This window comes from Lepus europaeus, chromosome 14 (assembly GCF_033115175.1).
Source record: "Lepus europaeus isolate LE1 chromosome 14, mLepTim1.pri, whole genome shotgun sequence".
Taxonomy (NCBI): Eukaryota; Metazoa; Chordata; class Mammalia; order Lagomorpha; family Leporidae; genus Lepus; species Lepus europaeus.
Genome location: NC_084840.1, coordinates 1,130,731 through 1,145,696, shown reverse-complemented (window position 1 = coordinate 1,145,696; position 14,966 = coordinate 1,130,731). Strand labels below are relative to the sequence as shown.

General features: G+C 44.7%; 1 protein-coding gene across 1 annotated transcript in view; it reads right to left on the bottom strand.

Annotated features, from left to right (window-relative positions):
• Positions 1-14,966, bottom strand: part of DHX9 (DExH-box helicase 9) — a 54,033-nt gene that overhangs the window by 2,225 nt on the left and 36,842 nt on the right. Inside the window, exons 16-27 of the mRNA XM_062211465.1 lie at positions 12,204-12,304; positions 11,029-11,242; positions 10,768-10,862; positions 10,449-10,522; positions 9,505-9,657; positions 7,291-7,451; positions 6,362-6,473; positions 5,445-5,606; positions 5,217-5,344; positions 4,003-4,232; positions 3,778-3,893; positions 2,939-3,139 (exon numbers count right to left, since the gene is read on the bottom strand). Coding sequence (XP_062067449.1) covers positions 2,939-3,139; positions 3,778-3,893; positions 4,003-4,232; positions 5,217-5,344; positions 5,445-5,606; positions 6,362-6,473; positions 7,291-7,451; positions 9,505-9,657; positions 10,449-10,522; positions 10,768-10,862; positions 11,029-11,242; positions 12,204-12,304 — 1,747 coding nt within the window. The remainder of the gene's footprint in view (positions 1-2,938; positions 3,140-3,777; positions 3,894-4,002; positions 4,233-5,216; positions 5,345-5,444; positions 5,607-6,361; positions 6,474-7,290; positions 7,452-9,504; positions 9,658-10,448; positions 10,523-10,767; positions 10,863-11,028; positions 11,243-12,203; positions 12,305-14,966) is intronic.

Genomic DNA, 14,966 nt, shown 5'->3' with positions numbered 1-14,966 from the left:
TCTCAGCTGCTAACTGCATGACCCTGGTATTAACTAATCTGTGACTAGTTTCCTTACTGACATGAAAAGGAGAGAACAATGGGCTGGCATGTGACACAGTGGGTTGAGTGGATACCTGTGAGCCCCGCACTGCACAAGGGGTTGTTAGTTTTGAGTCCCAGCTTCTCTTTTCCAATCCAGATTCCTGCTAATGGCCTGGGAAGGCAGTGGAAGATGGCCCAAATGCATGGGCCCCTGTCAGCAATGTGGGAAGATCAGGATGGAGTTCCTGCTTTCTGGCTTTGGCCTGGCCCAGACCTGTCGTTCTAGCCATGTGGAGAGTGAACCAGAGGATGAAAGATCTCTCTCCCTCTCTTCCAAATAAATATATTTTAAAAAGCATTTACATATCATATGTTCTCCCTGATCTATGACAACTAACTGAGCACCTAAAAGGAAACCTGTATGGCCGGCACCGTGGCTTAACAGGCTAATCCTCCGCCTTGCAGCACCGGCACACTGGGTTCTAGTCCCGATCGGGGCGCCAGATTCTATCCCGGTTGCCCCTCTTCCAGGCCAGCTCTCTGCTGTGGCCCGGGAGTGCAGTGGAGGATGGCCCAAGTCCTTGGGACCGGGAGAAGCGCCTGGCTCCTGGCTTCGGATCAGCACGATGCGCCGGCCGCAGCGGCCATTAGAGGGTAAACCAACGGCAAAAAGGAAGACCTTTCTCTCTGTCTCACTATCCACTCTGCCTGTCAAAGAAAAAAAAAAGGAAACCTGTAGAAATGAAATTGACACTATGAGAAGCAATGACTTGACCAGCCCTAGTCCTGTCGAAGAACAGTTTATTATTTTATTCTTTTTACTATTTTCTTTTTCTATTTAATACCATTGGTTGAACTCTTTACTTGACACAGAATTATTTGTAGGTGTTTAAATCCAATTGAAAATTGATCCCTGTAAAAATAAGAGGGAGGAGGTGTAAAGTTCAGCATACTTTCCCATGGACTTACACCTACCTAAGGGTAAAGCTAAAATCTTGCCAGAAGACTCCAAATCCCATTAAGCTGGCAGGCCATCTCATTAGTTAAAGTGATCACTTTGAGTGCGTAAGTGATCTCATAGATAGGAATAAATGTCAAAGGGATCACATAAATAAGACCAAGTGTTTGCTAATAACAACAGATAGACTTAAAAAAGGAGAGAATGATGCAACATGAGAAGCAGGCCACACTGCAGATTCAGAATGACAAATGCCCTGAACACCACTCTGGCCTCAGAATCAGCCCTTAAGGCATTCAGATCTGGCTAAAAAGCCCATGAGAGCATTTCAGGCATGGAAAGTCAAGACACTGTGATAAAAAATGTCCAACATGAAAGATTCCTGTGAGGGAGATCCCAGTGGAAAGAAAGGGCCATCAAAGAAGGAGGTACTTTTCTCTGTAGGGAGGAGAGAACTTCCACTTTGATTATGGCCCTGTCTAAATAATGACAGTTTGTGGACTCAAATGGCTTCCATAGGCCTTTGGCAGCTCATGACCAGGGCCTCAGGTGATCACTGATGTCATAAATAAGAGTGTCAACTGTTAAATCAACAACAGGGGTCACTGTGCAGTTGCTCCCCATGTAGGATCTCTGTCCTTGATGAGTTGTACAATGAGAATTAATGGCAAAACTTGTCTCCAAACAGTACTCTGTGGGTGCAAAGTGTTGAAATCTTTACTTAGTATAGAGCTGATCTTCTGTATATAAAGATAATTAAAAATTAATCTTAAATAAGAGTGGGATGGGAGTGGGGGTGGGAGGGTGAGTATGGGTGGGGGGGGAGCTGCTGTATTCCAAAAGCTGTATCTATGAAATTTATAATTATTAAACAAAAGCTTTCTAAAAAAATTAAAAAGCATTTACAGGGCTGGCACTGTGGCGTAGTAGGTTAAGTCTCTGCCTGCAGCACCACCATCCCATATGGGCAGTGGTTTGAGTCCCGGCTGCTCCACTTTTGATCCAGCTCTCTGCTATGGCCTGGGAGAGCAGCAGAAGATGGCCCAAGTGCTAGGGCCCCTGAGGCCATGTGGGAGACCAGAAAGTAGCTCCTGGCTCCTGCCTTCAGATTGGCCCAGCTCCGGCTGTTGTGGCCATTTGGGGAATGAACTAGCAAATGGAAGATCTCTGTCTCTCCCTGTCAAATAAAATTTTTTTTTTTTAAAAAAAAGCATTTATAACCAAATGTGGTAAGTTATCTTTGATGAGAAGAGTAGAGAGACGTTTTAGATAACGGAATTTAACAAACATTTGTAACTTAAATTATTAATATTTCTCAATTGAGATGGGTCCATGATGTTGTGGCTATGTTGTTAGACACAAGAAATTCTGACACAAAATTTCCTGAAGTTGCAAATTTATCACAAATGATTATACAAATGGCACAAAACACTGAAGGTGTATGTTGTACTATTCTGCCTTTCTTGTAGGTATCAAATAATCCCAGACAAAAAGCTATTAAAAAATGAAAAATATCTGGAACAAATAAAGCATTTTAAAAATTAAGAGAAACTTCACATTTAAGACTGTACTATACTATTTTCCTAAGATAAACACTGATACTTCTCATCTGTGGGAGCCTGAAGGGTTCACCCAAGTTCCTCTGTAGGGAGGTCAGAACAGTGAGGAAGAAAGGACCATCCGGGCTGTTGTTACATTCCATCATGTGGCTGCCTGGATAGCCTCTGTCGTTTCAGGAACCCCATCTGTCTCTACCTACACTGACAAAGTGGACAAACTATAACACAGAAGCAAAGTAACAACCTTTCATTCTGAATGTGTTGACCAGAATTAAGTCCCACATTTAGTGTTTCTCTAGAATTTCAAGTTAAATAACTCCACTATCAACTAACTCTGGGCCTCTGTGACATGACAAAGCCTCTGGCTCGGCACCACAAGTTGTGAACCTGGTACTTACCGTGTACTGCCCATCATCAGGTTGACGCCAGCAGCTGAGGGCCTGGAGACCTGGCGGATGGTGTTCAGCATGCGCTCGTTGGCAGGGTCTAGCTGGCTGATGATACTGGGCTGCTTGGTCACTTCAACAACAAGAGCCTCCACTGCAGCCCGCAGAGCGGTGATGCAGGCAGCAGCTTCATGGCTCATTTGCAGTCTGATCCTAAAATGGAGAAAAGCAATAAAATATAAGAAAGGAAGTAGGTACAGAAAACTGCCAGTATGGCAAGCACCAGTATCCTAAGCTACTACAGCAGCCCAGACTCAGGCAGACAGGTACAGAGAACAACTACCTGCACCACCCTTTAAAAATCCACTGCTACCTATCTGCAGGAACCGTAACCCAGGAAGTCCCTCAAGCCGAATACTGCCTCAATGCAGACCACACGGCTTCCACTGAGAATGAAAACGACTCCACACTGATTTGTAAGAATGTGGCTGGGGGCCGGTGCCGTGGTGTAGCAGGTAAAGCCGCCGCCTGCAGTGCCAGCATCCCATACGGGCCCCAGTTCAAGTCCTGGTTGCTGCATTTCCAATCCAGTTCTCTGCTATGGCCTGGGAAAGCAGTACAAGATGGCCCAAGTGCTTGGGCCCCTGCGCCCACGTGGGAGACCTGGAAGAAGCTCCTGGCTCCTGGCTGTAGACTGGCCCAGCTCTGGTTGTTTCATGCATTTAGGGAGTGAACCAGCAGATGGAAGACCTCTCTCTCTGCCTCTGCATAACTCTGCCTTTTAAATAAATATATCTTTAAAGAAAAAAAAAAAAAGACGCCAATCTGAGTTCACATGCAAAAGTTCATACCAGTCATCTACTAGCACAATCTGACCATCAGATTGAACTTTCTTGGAGGCAAAGAGAAGCAATTGCAGGGGAGTGACTAAAGTCATGCCTTTAGCTGAGATGGCGCGGGTTCGAATCTGTAGATGGAGAAAATGGCAAGAGTAAACAGGTTACATTAACTGTCTAATAATATAAACTAGGCTTAAAGAAACCCAAAACTTACGTTCTGATGTGAACTTTTCTTACCTTTTCACCAAATACAAAGAAGGGGGATGGGTATTTCATGTCTTGGCTGCTAAAAGGACAATTAACAGACGATTTGTGGATAAGTGCATTGCGCCCCTCGGTGGTAAGAATCTTTCTTTTTTCCTTGTGATAGCACACATTTGGGTACACACCAAAGGCCAGGAGAGAGATAACAACATCCAAGTTATTATCTGGTCCAGTGTTAGTAAACACTTGTGTCAACAAACAATCTGTTAGGAATGAGGTTTAAAGAAAAAAAAAATCAGGTAATGACCAATCATCACATCACATGCAAACTACACAAGAATAAAAGAACTGATTTCTCCCCAGCTCCCTTTCTCAGATCATCTGTCTAGAAGCCTTTTTCTTCTTAGAAGCCTTGTACCCAGATTAAGCTCAAGAGGAAATTTTGCAGAGTCTCCATAATCAAAAACCTAAAATGTCTGTATTCCCTTACTGATTCAACCATAAACCTAAGCTTAGGGTGGTAACTTGTAACAAAATCCCTCACCAGCCACCTACTCTGAGTGACCAGGAGGACCATGGTCAACGTATTTGCTGTTCTTAAACAGCTACCGCATGCGGAGATGGAGAGACACAGCAAAGGACACCCACCGGAATGGAGGCAGGCACGTCCAACTCAAACTACAATTCATGAGGACCTCATCTGGAAACACAACTGCCAAGGCCTGAGCAGATTCTGCTCTAGCTCAGCCTGAGTCGAAATCTTACAATGTCCTCACTGAATAAAGCTTAAAACTGTAAACTTCTATGTTGGTTTTATGATCTTTTAAATTGGGACAATAATATCTGTACCCAGGACCACTGTAAAGATTTTGCCAACTGAAGTATATGGTTCCAGCTCCCATCAAGAGATGAAGAATTGGACCACTGTTTCTATTTCTAAAGCACAGAACATCTAGAACCATCTACACATGGGAATTCAATTCAAGCCATTGAACATGGGAGAATTCACTTCAAGTCCAAAAATGAACATGGGGCAAACTGATACACCATTTCTCAAACTCTTTCAGGATGAAAACCTTTTACTTCCTTTTTTAAAAAAGACTTAATGTAAAAAAACTTATCACCACATTCAAAGTACTAGAGGCTAGAAACACGGAAAAACCACAGGATCTAAAGTCTGAAGTTGAAATATGTGTTAATGTGTACATAGTACATTGATGTCACTTTGAAAATATTCTGAAAATTACCTTCTGGAAATCCAGAATTAATCAGAATCTCTTTAAGCTGAACTTTGGCTTCCCAAGTCATTCTCAGTGTAGCCATATTGAGTCTTTTGTGTTCACAAAAACGTATCTCTGCTTCTTCTCCACTCATTCTAAAATAAATTAGGACATTAAGGGGGTCATTCTCAAAGGCCAGAGATCTAGGTACAAATTAGAAACTAGAGATAGTTTACCCAAAGCTCAAGCCCATACCTGGCATCATCCCAGGCTTGGAATACCGATAAAAGGGCCACGTGATCAGAAAATCTGTTTCCAGCAAAATTCCGGTGGATGTAGCCGAGCCGCTTCCCTTCGTTGATGAAAGGCTCTGGGAAGCAGGTAGCGGCAGAGATGGTACAGACAGCGTCTCCCACACTGCAACACACACATGGCTACGTTCACAACAGGCGAGGCAGGGCTGGCAAACACGCACTGGAGTCTTTCAGCTTTGATGAGCAAGGGAACGTTACAGCTGCTCAGAGCAGAAGGGGACAATCGACTCTGGAGTCGATGGCCACCTATCTACCATAAACTATGACCAAGTACTGTATTCTTCCTTTCCTATTCCTTTTCCATTTTCACCTTCCAAATGCTGTGGTACAATAAATCTCTTTGGGGCTGGCACTGTGGCAGAATGGGTTAAGCCGCCATCTGCAACTCCAGCACCCCATGTGGGCGATGATCGAGCCCCAGCTGCTCCACTTCCAATCCAGCTCCCTGCTGAAGTGCCTAAGAAAGCAGGAGGAACAGCCTGAGTGCTTGACCTCTTGCACCTGCATGGAGACTTGGGCAAAGCTCCTGGCTTTGGCCTGGCTCAGCACTGCAGCCATTTGGGAGATCTGTCTCTCCTTTTCTCTAACTCTTTCAAATAAAAACATCTTTAAAAAAAAATTGTATGCACACACACCCACACCTCTTTCACTAAGACTATTTTCTTCCAAGACACACCCAAACTCCTGAAATGAGCTACAAGGGAACAAGTCACGTTTCTTATCTCACGGTGTGCCACTTTCCTTTACTTCTGAAGACTGAGTTTCTTCTACTTGAGCCCATCTTGCTTTTATGGGGGGAGGGTTTTGATTCTGAAACTTTCTGTCACTTAACTGTCAGCAATAAAACAAAGTACTTACTAGAAAATACACCCCATGATCATCATTTTGCCAAGACGAGGCTCAATGGGGAGTTTAGCTAGGATCCGTCCCAGAGGAGTCAACTCATCATTGGCATCTAATGCGTCCAGCTCTGCGGGGAGATAATCCTTTGTGAGCAGAGGTCGCAACAAACATCCTTGGCCCTCAACAGGCAGCAGTCTTCTTTGTGGACTGTTAGGGCACTGACACCACACTTAGGACCTCACACTGGTCAGCCTGACTGCCAACACCATGCTTGCAGCCAACAGTTCTCCTCACAAATGGAGTAGAACCCAACTCTGCAGCACCCTGCATGAAGGACACGCAGGTCGAAAAGCCAACCACAGTCCGTGAAGTCTGTAATGGTATTCATTGTAACAGCACTGCAAGTACCTACATGCCTCAAAGTCTGACACCCACCTTGTGATAATTTTTTAAAGAGAAAGAAAAGAAATCTGCAAAAGCAGAACCTGAAGTTCACTCAGCAGGTGAACTGAAATGCAGACCCATCTGGCTGCACTACCCTTGTGTTTTCGTATGCTGTTTCTCTGATAAGAAAACATAAATAAATGTTCTAAGAGATGCATATAAAATTCTATAGGCCTCACGATATTCTGATCTTTAAGTACTGGTTAAGAGATAATGCCTTACTTTTTCCCTTTTAATTTTTTCCCCCAAAATGAGAATAACATTATCCCATTCTTAAGTTTTCTTTGTAATGATGGCCTGACTGATCACATGAAGTGACACCGAAAGCCTTCCTTCACAGCCCCCTGATGTGCTGTGTGGGGTCCTCAGGACACAGGTCTGAGTGTGCACACGTGAGGTCCTCAGGACACAGGTCTGAGTGTGCACACGCGGGGTCCCCAGGACACAGGTCCGAGTGTGCACACGCGGGGTCCCCAGGACACAGGTCTGAGTGTGCACACCTCTCAGAGTGTGCTCCGCTTCAATCACAGCGTCCAGGGGCGGGGGCTCAATCGCCTTGGCCAGGAACTGGCCGATTCCTCCTAGACGCAGAAGCTTGATGCTCAAGGCAATTTCATGCAGTGGTGTCCGGAACATCTCTGGAGTCATGTGGGTTTCCAGTCTGGGGAAGAAGCAGAAGAAACATCCTTTTGCATAAGCAGATATTAATAAAGGCTTTGCAAGGGAATGATGGATACACAGATCTACCCTTTCCCCATCTTTCATAATTAAACATGCATGACATTCTCTGGACAAGACTTCAGCTGGTTCTGACTTGGTGCTTGGTGGCACTCTCAGCTGAAGGCAGGCTGGAGAAACGCCACTACCTATAGCTTCCTCAGGCCTCTTGTCTGTTGACAAATACAGGTTAAAACAGCAGCAAGACTTTGTCTATGTAACTTTTAGTGCTACTGGGAAGGGTCTTACAGATCAACTAACCTTTTAAAATTCAAATACAAGTTATTATAATGTTAGAATTTCCTGGCTGGCGCCGTGGCTTACCAGGCTAATCCTCCGCCTTGCAGCGCCGGCACACCGGGTTCTAGTCCCGGTTGCCCCTCTTCCAGGCCAGCTCTCTGCTATGGCCCGGGAAGGCAGTGGAGGATGGCCCAAGTGCTTGGGCCCTGCACCCACATGGGAGACCAGGAAAAACACCCGGCTCCTGCCTTTGGATCAGCGCGGTGCGCCGGCCGCAGCGGCCATTGGAGGGTGAACCAACGGCAAAAAGGAAGACCTTTCTCTCTGTCTCTCTATCATCTCTGTCAAAAAAAAAAAAAAAAAAAAAAAAGAATTTCCTTTGTGCCAGGCACTGCTGTATGAATTTGACATTATTAACTCACTTAATTTTCACACCAATCTTTTTTTTTTTTTTTTTGACAGGCAGAGTGAACAGTGAGACAGAGAGAAAGGTCTTCCTTTGCCGTTGGTTCACCCTCCAGTGGGCGCCGTGGTGCCCTGATCCGAAGGCAGGAGCCAGGTGCTTCTCCTGGTCTCCCATGGGGTGCAGGGCCCAAGGACTTGGGCCATCCTCCACTGCACTCCCGGGCCACAGCAGAGAGCTGGCCTGGAAGAGGGACAACTGGGACAGAATCCGGCACCCTGACTGGGACTAGAACCCGGTGTGCCGGCGCCGCTAGGTGGAGGATTAGCCTGTTTAGCCACGGCGCCGGCCTCACACCAATCTTATAGATTAGGCATTACTCTCATCCTCTCATGACTAAGAACACACAGACAGTAATGTTGTCTCATTTTATGGAAGGGATAAACAAAGGCCTAAAGAGTTTAAATATTTAGGATTTTGCCATGTATCGGTATTAGGCACAGACAGTATTAAAATCCAGGTCTGTACACTTCTAATCCAGGCTCATTTCCTATAAACTACTCACAACGAAGACTCATGGTTTAATTCCAACATTGCTGGCAAGACAGATCAGCTCAATTCAAGTCTACAAAAGTAGCATATCTGCTCTTCCCACTAAAGAGAAAAGAGCGAAAATCTCACATTGCTACTAATTAGTAGGTGATTTTACTCTAAGATGTCAAATAGTAAGTATTTGTTTCTTAAGTGCAAGTGAATAGCCAATGTTCAAAAAGAACTAAATGTATTCCAAATGCTGCAGCCAATTTCCTAACTTCTAATGCTCATCTACAGCTACGTAAGAGTACTTAGAATTACAAGGGAGTCTGATGTTACCGTATCTGATTTTTCCTCTGCATACCATGTATACCTGGTCACTTAAGTAATTTCCTGTGTGCATTAATACAAGCCCCAAACTCTCCCCTTTATTATCAAGTGTACAGCACAAGGACCCCCCAGACACAAGTCTACCTTCACCTTCAATGTAAAAATGGTATCGTTAGCCAACAGGCCCATCCACACACATCCCCCAAGAAGCCTCATAGGCTCTACATGGAAATGGACGAGGAACTGAGACTTGGTTTCAATCCTGGCTCTGAAGTAGTCTTGGTGAAGTGAGCTAAAAGTTGAGTCTCCTTATTCAAATAATGCCCTGTACTTGTCAGGGAACGTCCTCTCAGACGCTACCTGGAGGCATTTCTAGCCTGAATTCATTAAGTTCATGGCAAAGTGCAGAGGAAACCAGGGGCTATGTGCAGTGAAGACGCATGAAGGGTTAAAAACAAATCCTCCATCTTCATTCAACACTTGGTCTCACCTCTCAAAACGAGCTCGGCTACAGAGGTGAAAGCAGAATCCAGGCCGCACACGGCCAGCTCGCCCTTTCCGCTGCTCAAGGTTTGTTTTGGACGCCCACACCGTGGCATAGTTGGTCATGTTATTGTGCGCAGTGAACAGTTTCACTTTCTGCCTGAATACAAAGAAGGGGTTAATTCTAAGACACACAGGCACTACCTGTCACAACCACACAGCCACTGAGGCAGGGACCCTCTCCAGACAGTGGGCCCGCTGGGAGGTCTGTTGTGAATGGCCATCAGGGACCTGACTCTGCAGGTTGCCAAGCTGGACACACTCACCACTTCCCAGCTACAGCCTTGTCTGACAACCAGAGCAATGACCACTTCCTACTTAAAAGGTTTCTATTTAGAAACATGAAGCAAATTCACCAATGCAGGATCTGACCCGGCCATGTGAGTGCCAACTGCGCAAGCCATCTACACGAGGCCCATGTACATCAAGGTATCTAAGGTCTACAGGTTGCATGTTCGGGGAGAACGTGGCACAATCTCATACCAGGCCTCATCAAGCAGTGCCCATGTGGTTCATGTTCCTTCACACAACACACAGGCAGCCACCACGTGGAGACTGGGAGTAGCACAGAATGTGGGTCTGCAGGCAGGAGACACGGGCACAAAGCGGCCAGGGAGAACTGTTTCTGACTGTCCTCTCTGTAAACAATGCCCCCTGTATTTGGCTCATCCCACAGCAAACAGGAAGTCCTCTGTAATTCTAAGTGGGATATTTGTCATGTGCTAAATATTAGATGTCTTTATACATCAACAGCATGCTATTGTTGGCTGTGAGACATGTGTTCCACCGTAACACAAACACAATAAATCAGGAGGTACGAGAACAGAGGAGCTTCAGAAGGTGTTCCTGCTGCCGCCAACGGATCAGGCAGCAGGCTCCCTGGAAGCTTACTTGCAGGAGTCGATGACATAAACGACGTCATTGATGGTAATGCTTGTTTCGGCAATATTTGTGGATAAAATAACCTATGAGGAAAAGAAGAAAAATTAGACTTCAGAAAATATTCCAATCATGTACTAGAAAGGACTGAATTACTTATACTAACAAGTAAGAGAATTACAGAAATCTTTAAAAAAATCATTTGTCTCTTGACTGGATAATGAAAACTCCCTCTTCAATCTGGATGGCTTACAGCAGCTCTGGCAGTGCCCTGCGACACCTGCTTGCCACTCGGGCCACTCAACCCCACCACTGCATGGGCAACATTTACCTTGGTTACTCCAGCTGGCACGGGATCAAACACTTTGCGCTGCTCCTCTCGCGGGATCTGGGAGTGCAGAGGCAATATCTGATACCTGTGGCTCCCTGTAACACCAAAAGTTTGAGTGCTGAAAATACAAACTGCTACCCACTGCACATATGTTTATTCAAAAACAGACAAAGCACTGATTTTGTTTTCATGTACTGGCTAAGACACAAACAAAAATATTCACTTTCACCCTTAAGTAAATGCGAATTCAAAGACACATACCAAAATGTGCGTTCATCTCCAAATGCTTCTGCATAGTATAAATTAAATTCCAGCCGGGCAAAAACACCAACACGGCCCCTGGAACATTGAGAGTCTCAATGTACTTCAGCAGAGCTTCGATGAGCTCAAAGGGGGTTTCCTTCTCATTCAACTGGGCCATGCTCATCCTTGTTTCTGGACCATACTCATCACCACAAATCAGGTTGCAGTTTGCCTGCAAAGACAGGAAGATGTATTCTGGACGGTCTCAATTATCATATCTGATTAAGTTCTCTAGATTTGTGTGTGTGTTTTAAACATCTTTTATTTATTTGAAAGGCAGAGTTAGAGTGTGACAGGCTGAAGTCAGGAGCCTCATTTGGGTCTCCCAAGTGGGTGCAGGGGCCATCTTTCACTGTTCTCCCCAGACCATTAGCAGGGAACTGAATCATCAGTGGAACAGCCGGGACATGAACTGGTGCCCATATGGGATGTGGACATTGCAGGCAGCTTTACCTTCTATGCCACAACACTGGCCGCCACCACCAAATCTTACCAAGGGCATGGTTCACCCGGGGATTCAGCCTTCTGGGTGTAACAAAAAATTCTTTTCAACTACAGGCTTTGGCCCACACAGCCAAATTTTAGAAAATAGTTTTCTCTAACAATATATGGCCTTATAATTAACTCTTTCTTTTTTTTCTGTTGATCTTTATGATATAAATGATTTAAGTCATGACAGTAAAGAGCTTTGTCACTAAGCCTGGAAATCTCTGAACAGAAATAAAGATCAATTAATCCAAAGACACACATTATTGTCATTTTTTTTTTTTTTTTACAGAGTTAGACAGTGAGAGAGAGAGAAAGGTCTTCCTTCTGTTGGTTCACCCCCCAAATGGCCACCACAGCTGGAACTACGCCGATCTGAAGCCAGGAGCCAGATGCCTCTCCCTGGTCTCCCATGCGGGTGCTTGGCCCAAGCACCTGGGTCATTCTTCCAATGCCCTCCCGGGCCACAGCAGAGAGCTGGACTGGAAGAGGAGCAACCGGGACTAGAATCTGGTGCCCACATGGGATTCCGGCGCCGCAGACGGAGGATTAGCCAAGTGAGCCATGGCACCGGCCCCTATTGCCAGTTTTTTTAAAAAAATCTTTCTGTATCAGCTCGATGAAAATTCGCCATGAGATCCACTTACATCATCCTCTTCACCACCATCATCCTCCTTATCCTTCTTCTTCTTGTCCTTTGGCGGTGGAACAAACTGAGTCATCTGAATGCAGTCTTCCAGAAAATACTCTGCCAGGGACAAGCCAATCAATGAAGTATGTACCATCAGCTTTTACAATGCCACAGCTGAAAATTACTTTGATACCCTCTAACCCTGATTCTTTACAACTGCCAAGAAGTTCTAGTAGCAACAGTCTTATCCCACTCACACTCAGTGTTTCCTCAGACCTCCTATTAGTCTGTTTCCATTATTAGCGAGAAGTGTGCATGCCAAGGGGCTGCATCTGGGGGTGGCCTTCTTGCACACCCCTGTTAGCTCTTCTTAGAGGGCCACCAGGATTCAATCGTGGGGCTCCACCACGATGACCGTATCTAGCCCTAGTCTCCTGACACAGGATCTTACCTGTAAGCACCACAGCTGGATTAAGTTTGACCCTTTGAATGCTTTTCGATGGGGATTAAATTCCAGAATTATTTGGCAGAGGAGGGAGGCACAGAGCCAGCTGGTTACCCTGTGCATAGTATTTAAACACTTATGGAGTGCCCATTCTGCCATACACTCCCATGGTGTGGGAGTTCTATATGGAAAGACATAACCTCTACGCAGTGACATACACGACAGTAAAAATGCACATAAAACGAGTTCCTTTCTCTCTTAAGAAGGATCTCAATGTAAATACTAAAGATGGACTAAGCGACTACACCTCTAGAATTCTCTGATGGATCCAGAAATGCCTCTGAGATCTGAGTCCCTGCCCCTACGCCCTAAGAACACAGAGTGTCCTTCTTATCACCAGGCCACTTACTGACAATATGACCTATCCCTGACGATGCTGAACGCTGTCATTTGAATAATCTCCTGGTGGCCAACTTTCTACACTGAGAAGTCACTCCTCATTCCCACCATGCTCTTCAGAAGCAAACATTATGTACAGCCCACCCAGGCAAGAATTAATTCCTCCTTGCCGGAGGGAAGGAGAGAATATTCACATAAATTATTTAGAATTCTTATATATGACTAACTAGTCACTCTTTGCTTATTCACTCACTTATTTATATCAGTATATTCAGATGGCCCTTTTTATACTAGAGGGTTACCCCAGTACCATGCTATATGTCATTTCTGCTCAAACTGTTCTGGCTTGGGCCAATGGGCACTCTTTATGCTAGCTCCTCACCCCATTTCCCTCTTCAATGCAGATGTTTTGAAAAAGCACTTCCTTATTTCAAGGCACAAGATGTTCCACAGCCATCCTGTCTGTTCTCCGCCTCGGTCCCAGAACTGACCATATCTCCTAGGATGCTGAGCTGGAGAACAGTGCTGGCCATATTCCTTGTTGGTGGGGTCTCATCACTGCTATGGCCACTCAGCAGACAGAGCTCAGGAACAGTACGTAACAATCATTGAATCCACACCCATTTGATTAGTTCTATGGTCACCTACTTGTACTTACATTTAGCTAAATACGAGTCATATTATTATTTTTTTCCAATTGTAATCTAATACCCTCTTGGTTTCTTCCAGCCCCCCTCTACTTATCTGAATTCTCATTCTACTAAGAAACCTGGTTCCCACCATCTGTTATTATCTTTTCAATCCCAGTACACATGTACACAAGTTTTAGAATTGTTAACTCACACCCTTGTGAAAAATGAGGCTCTTTGAAAACTTCATAGAAAATTAGTATTATGAAAAAACCAGGCATGGAATTGCAATTATTTGTGCACAAAAACAAACATAATCCCATTTTTCCATTATAACGTTAAAGTGCCCTTCATTGGCTTTTTTCAGAACTTTATTTCCTTCTGAATTTCAAAAACTAGCACCTTGGCATAGCCACTCATTGTTCCATACCTACACCATTTCACACTTTATTTTCTTGCCCTCAATTGGACTATGCTGTTATTCATTTTTAAATGAAGCTACTACATGACTGTCCTTGAAAATGGTACTGGTAGTGACAAAACCTAGGACACCACAGAAACTGACTGACCAGAAACCTAAGCCTTGAACTTCTCTTAATCTCACGTCAAGGCTCACCTGTTCATCTGATCCTGCAAACAGTAGTTCACGTGAACTTACACAGGTCACTGACATATACTTGACCAAAAGTCACTTCCCCTTGGTCAATACGTTCCAAGACCCCTTGCAGATGCCTGACACCATGGACAGTGTCAAACCTCCTATATATTTTTCCCTATACAGACATACATACACAGATATAATGCCCTTTCCACCGCCAATGCTTATCACATACAGCGGCCCTAATTTTTGCAGCCTCAGGTGCAATAGTAAAAGCAGCAGGAATTTCTTCTAACTTCTTTACTTTGGCAAACCTCAGCATGTTAAGTCTATTCTTTCTCTGTTAAGTGCAGAACAAAGACAGCTACTAAGTGACTAATGGGTGAGAGTAGCGCAGAGCAGACTGGCTGGACATAGGGAAGATGCGCATCCTGCTCAGGTCAGCGAGATTTCATCACACTTGTTAGAACAGCATGCAATTTAAGGCTTATGAATTCTTTATTTCTGAAATTCTCCATTTCATATTTTTTGGACTTCAGGCCAAACTAAAATTGTGGAAAGTAAAACCATGGATAAGGAGGGGAATTAATGTATGCAACAACTGTGTAAATTGTCTGGCCCCTGTACAGAACTAGAAACTCACTTGATACCCATATTCCTCAGAAGTGAATGAGATCTGGTTGTCTTCCTCAGCCTATGCTAATGTCT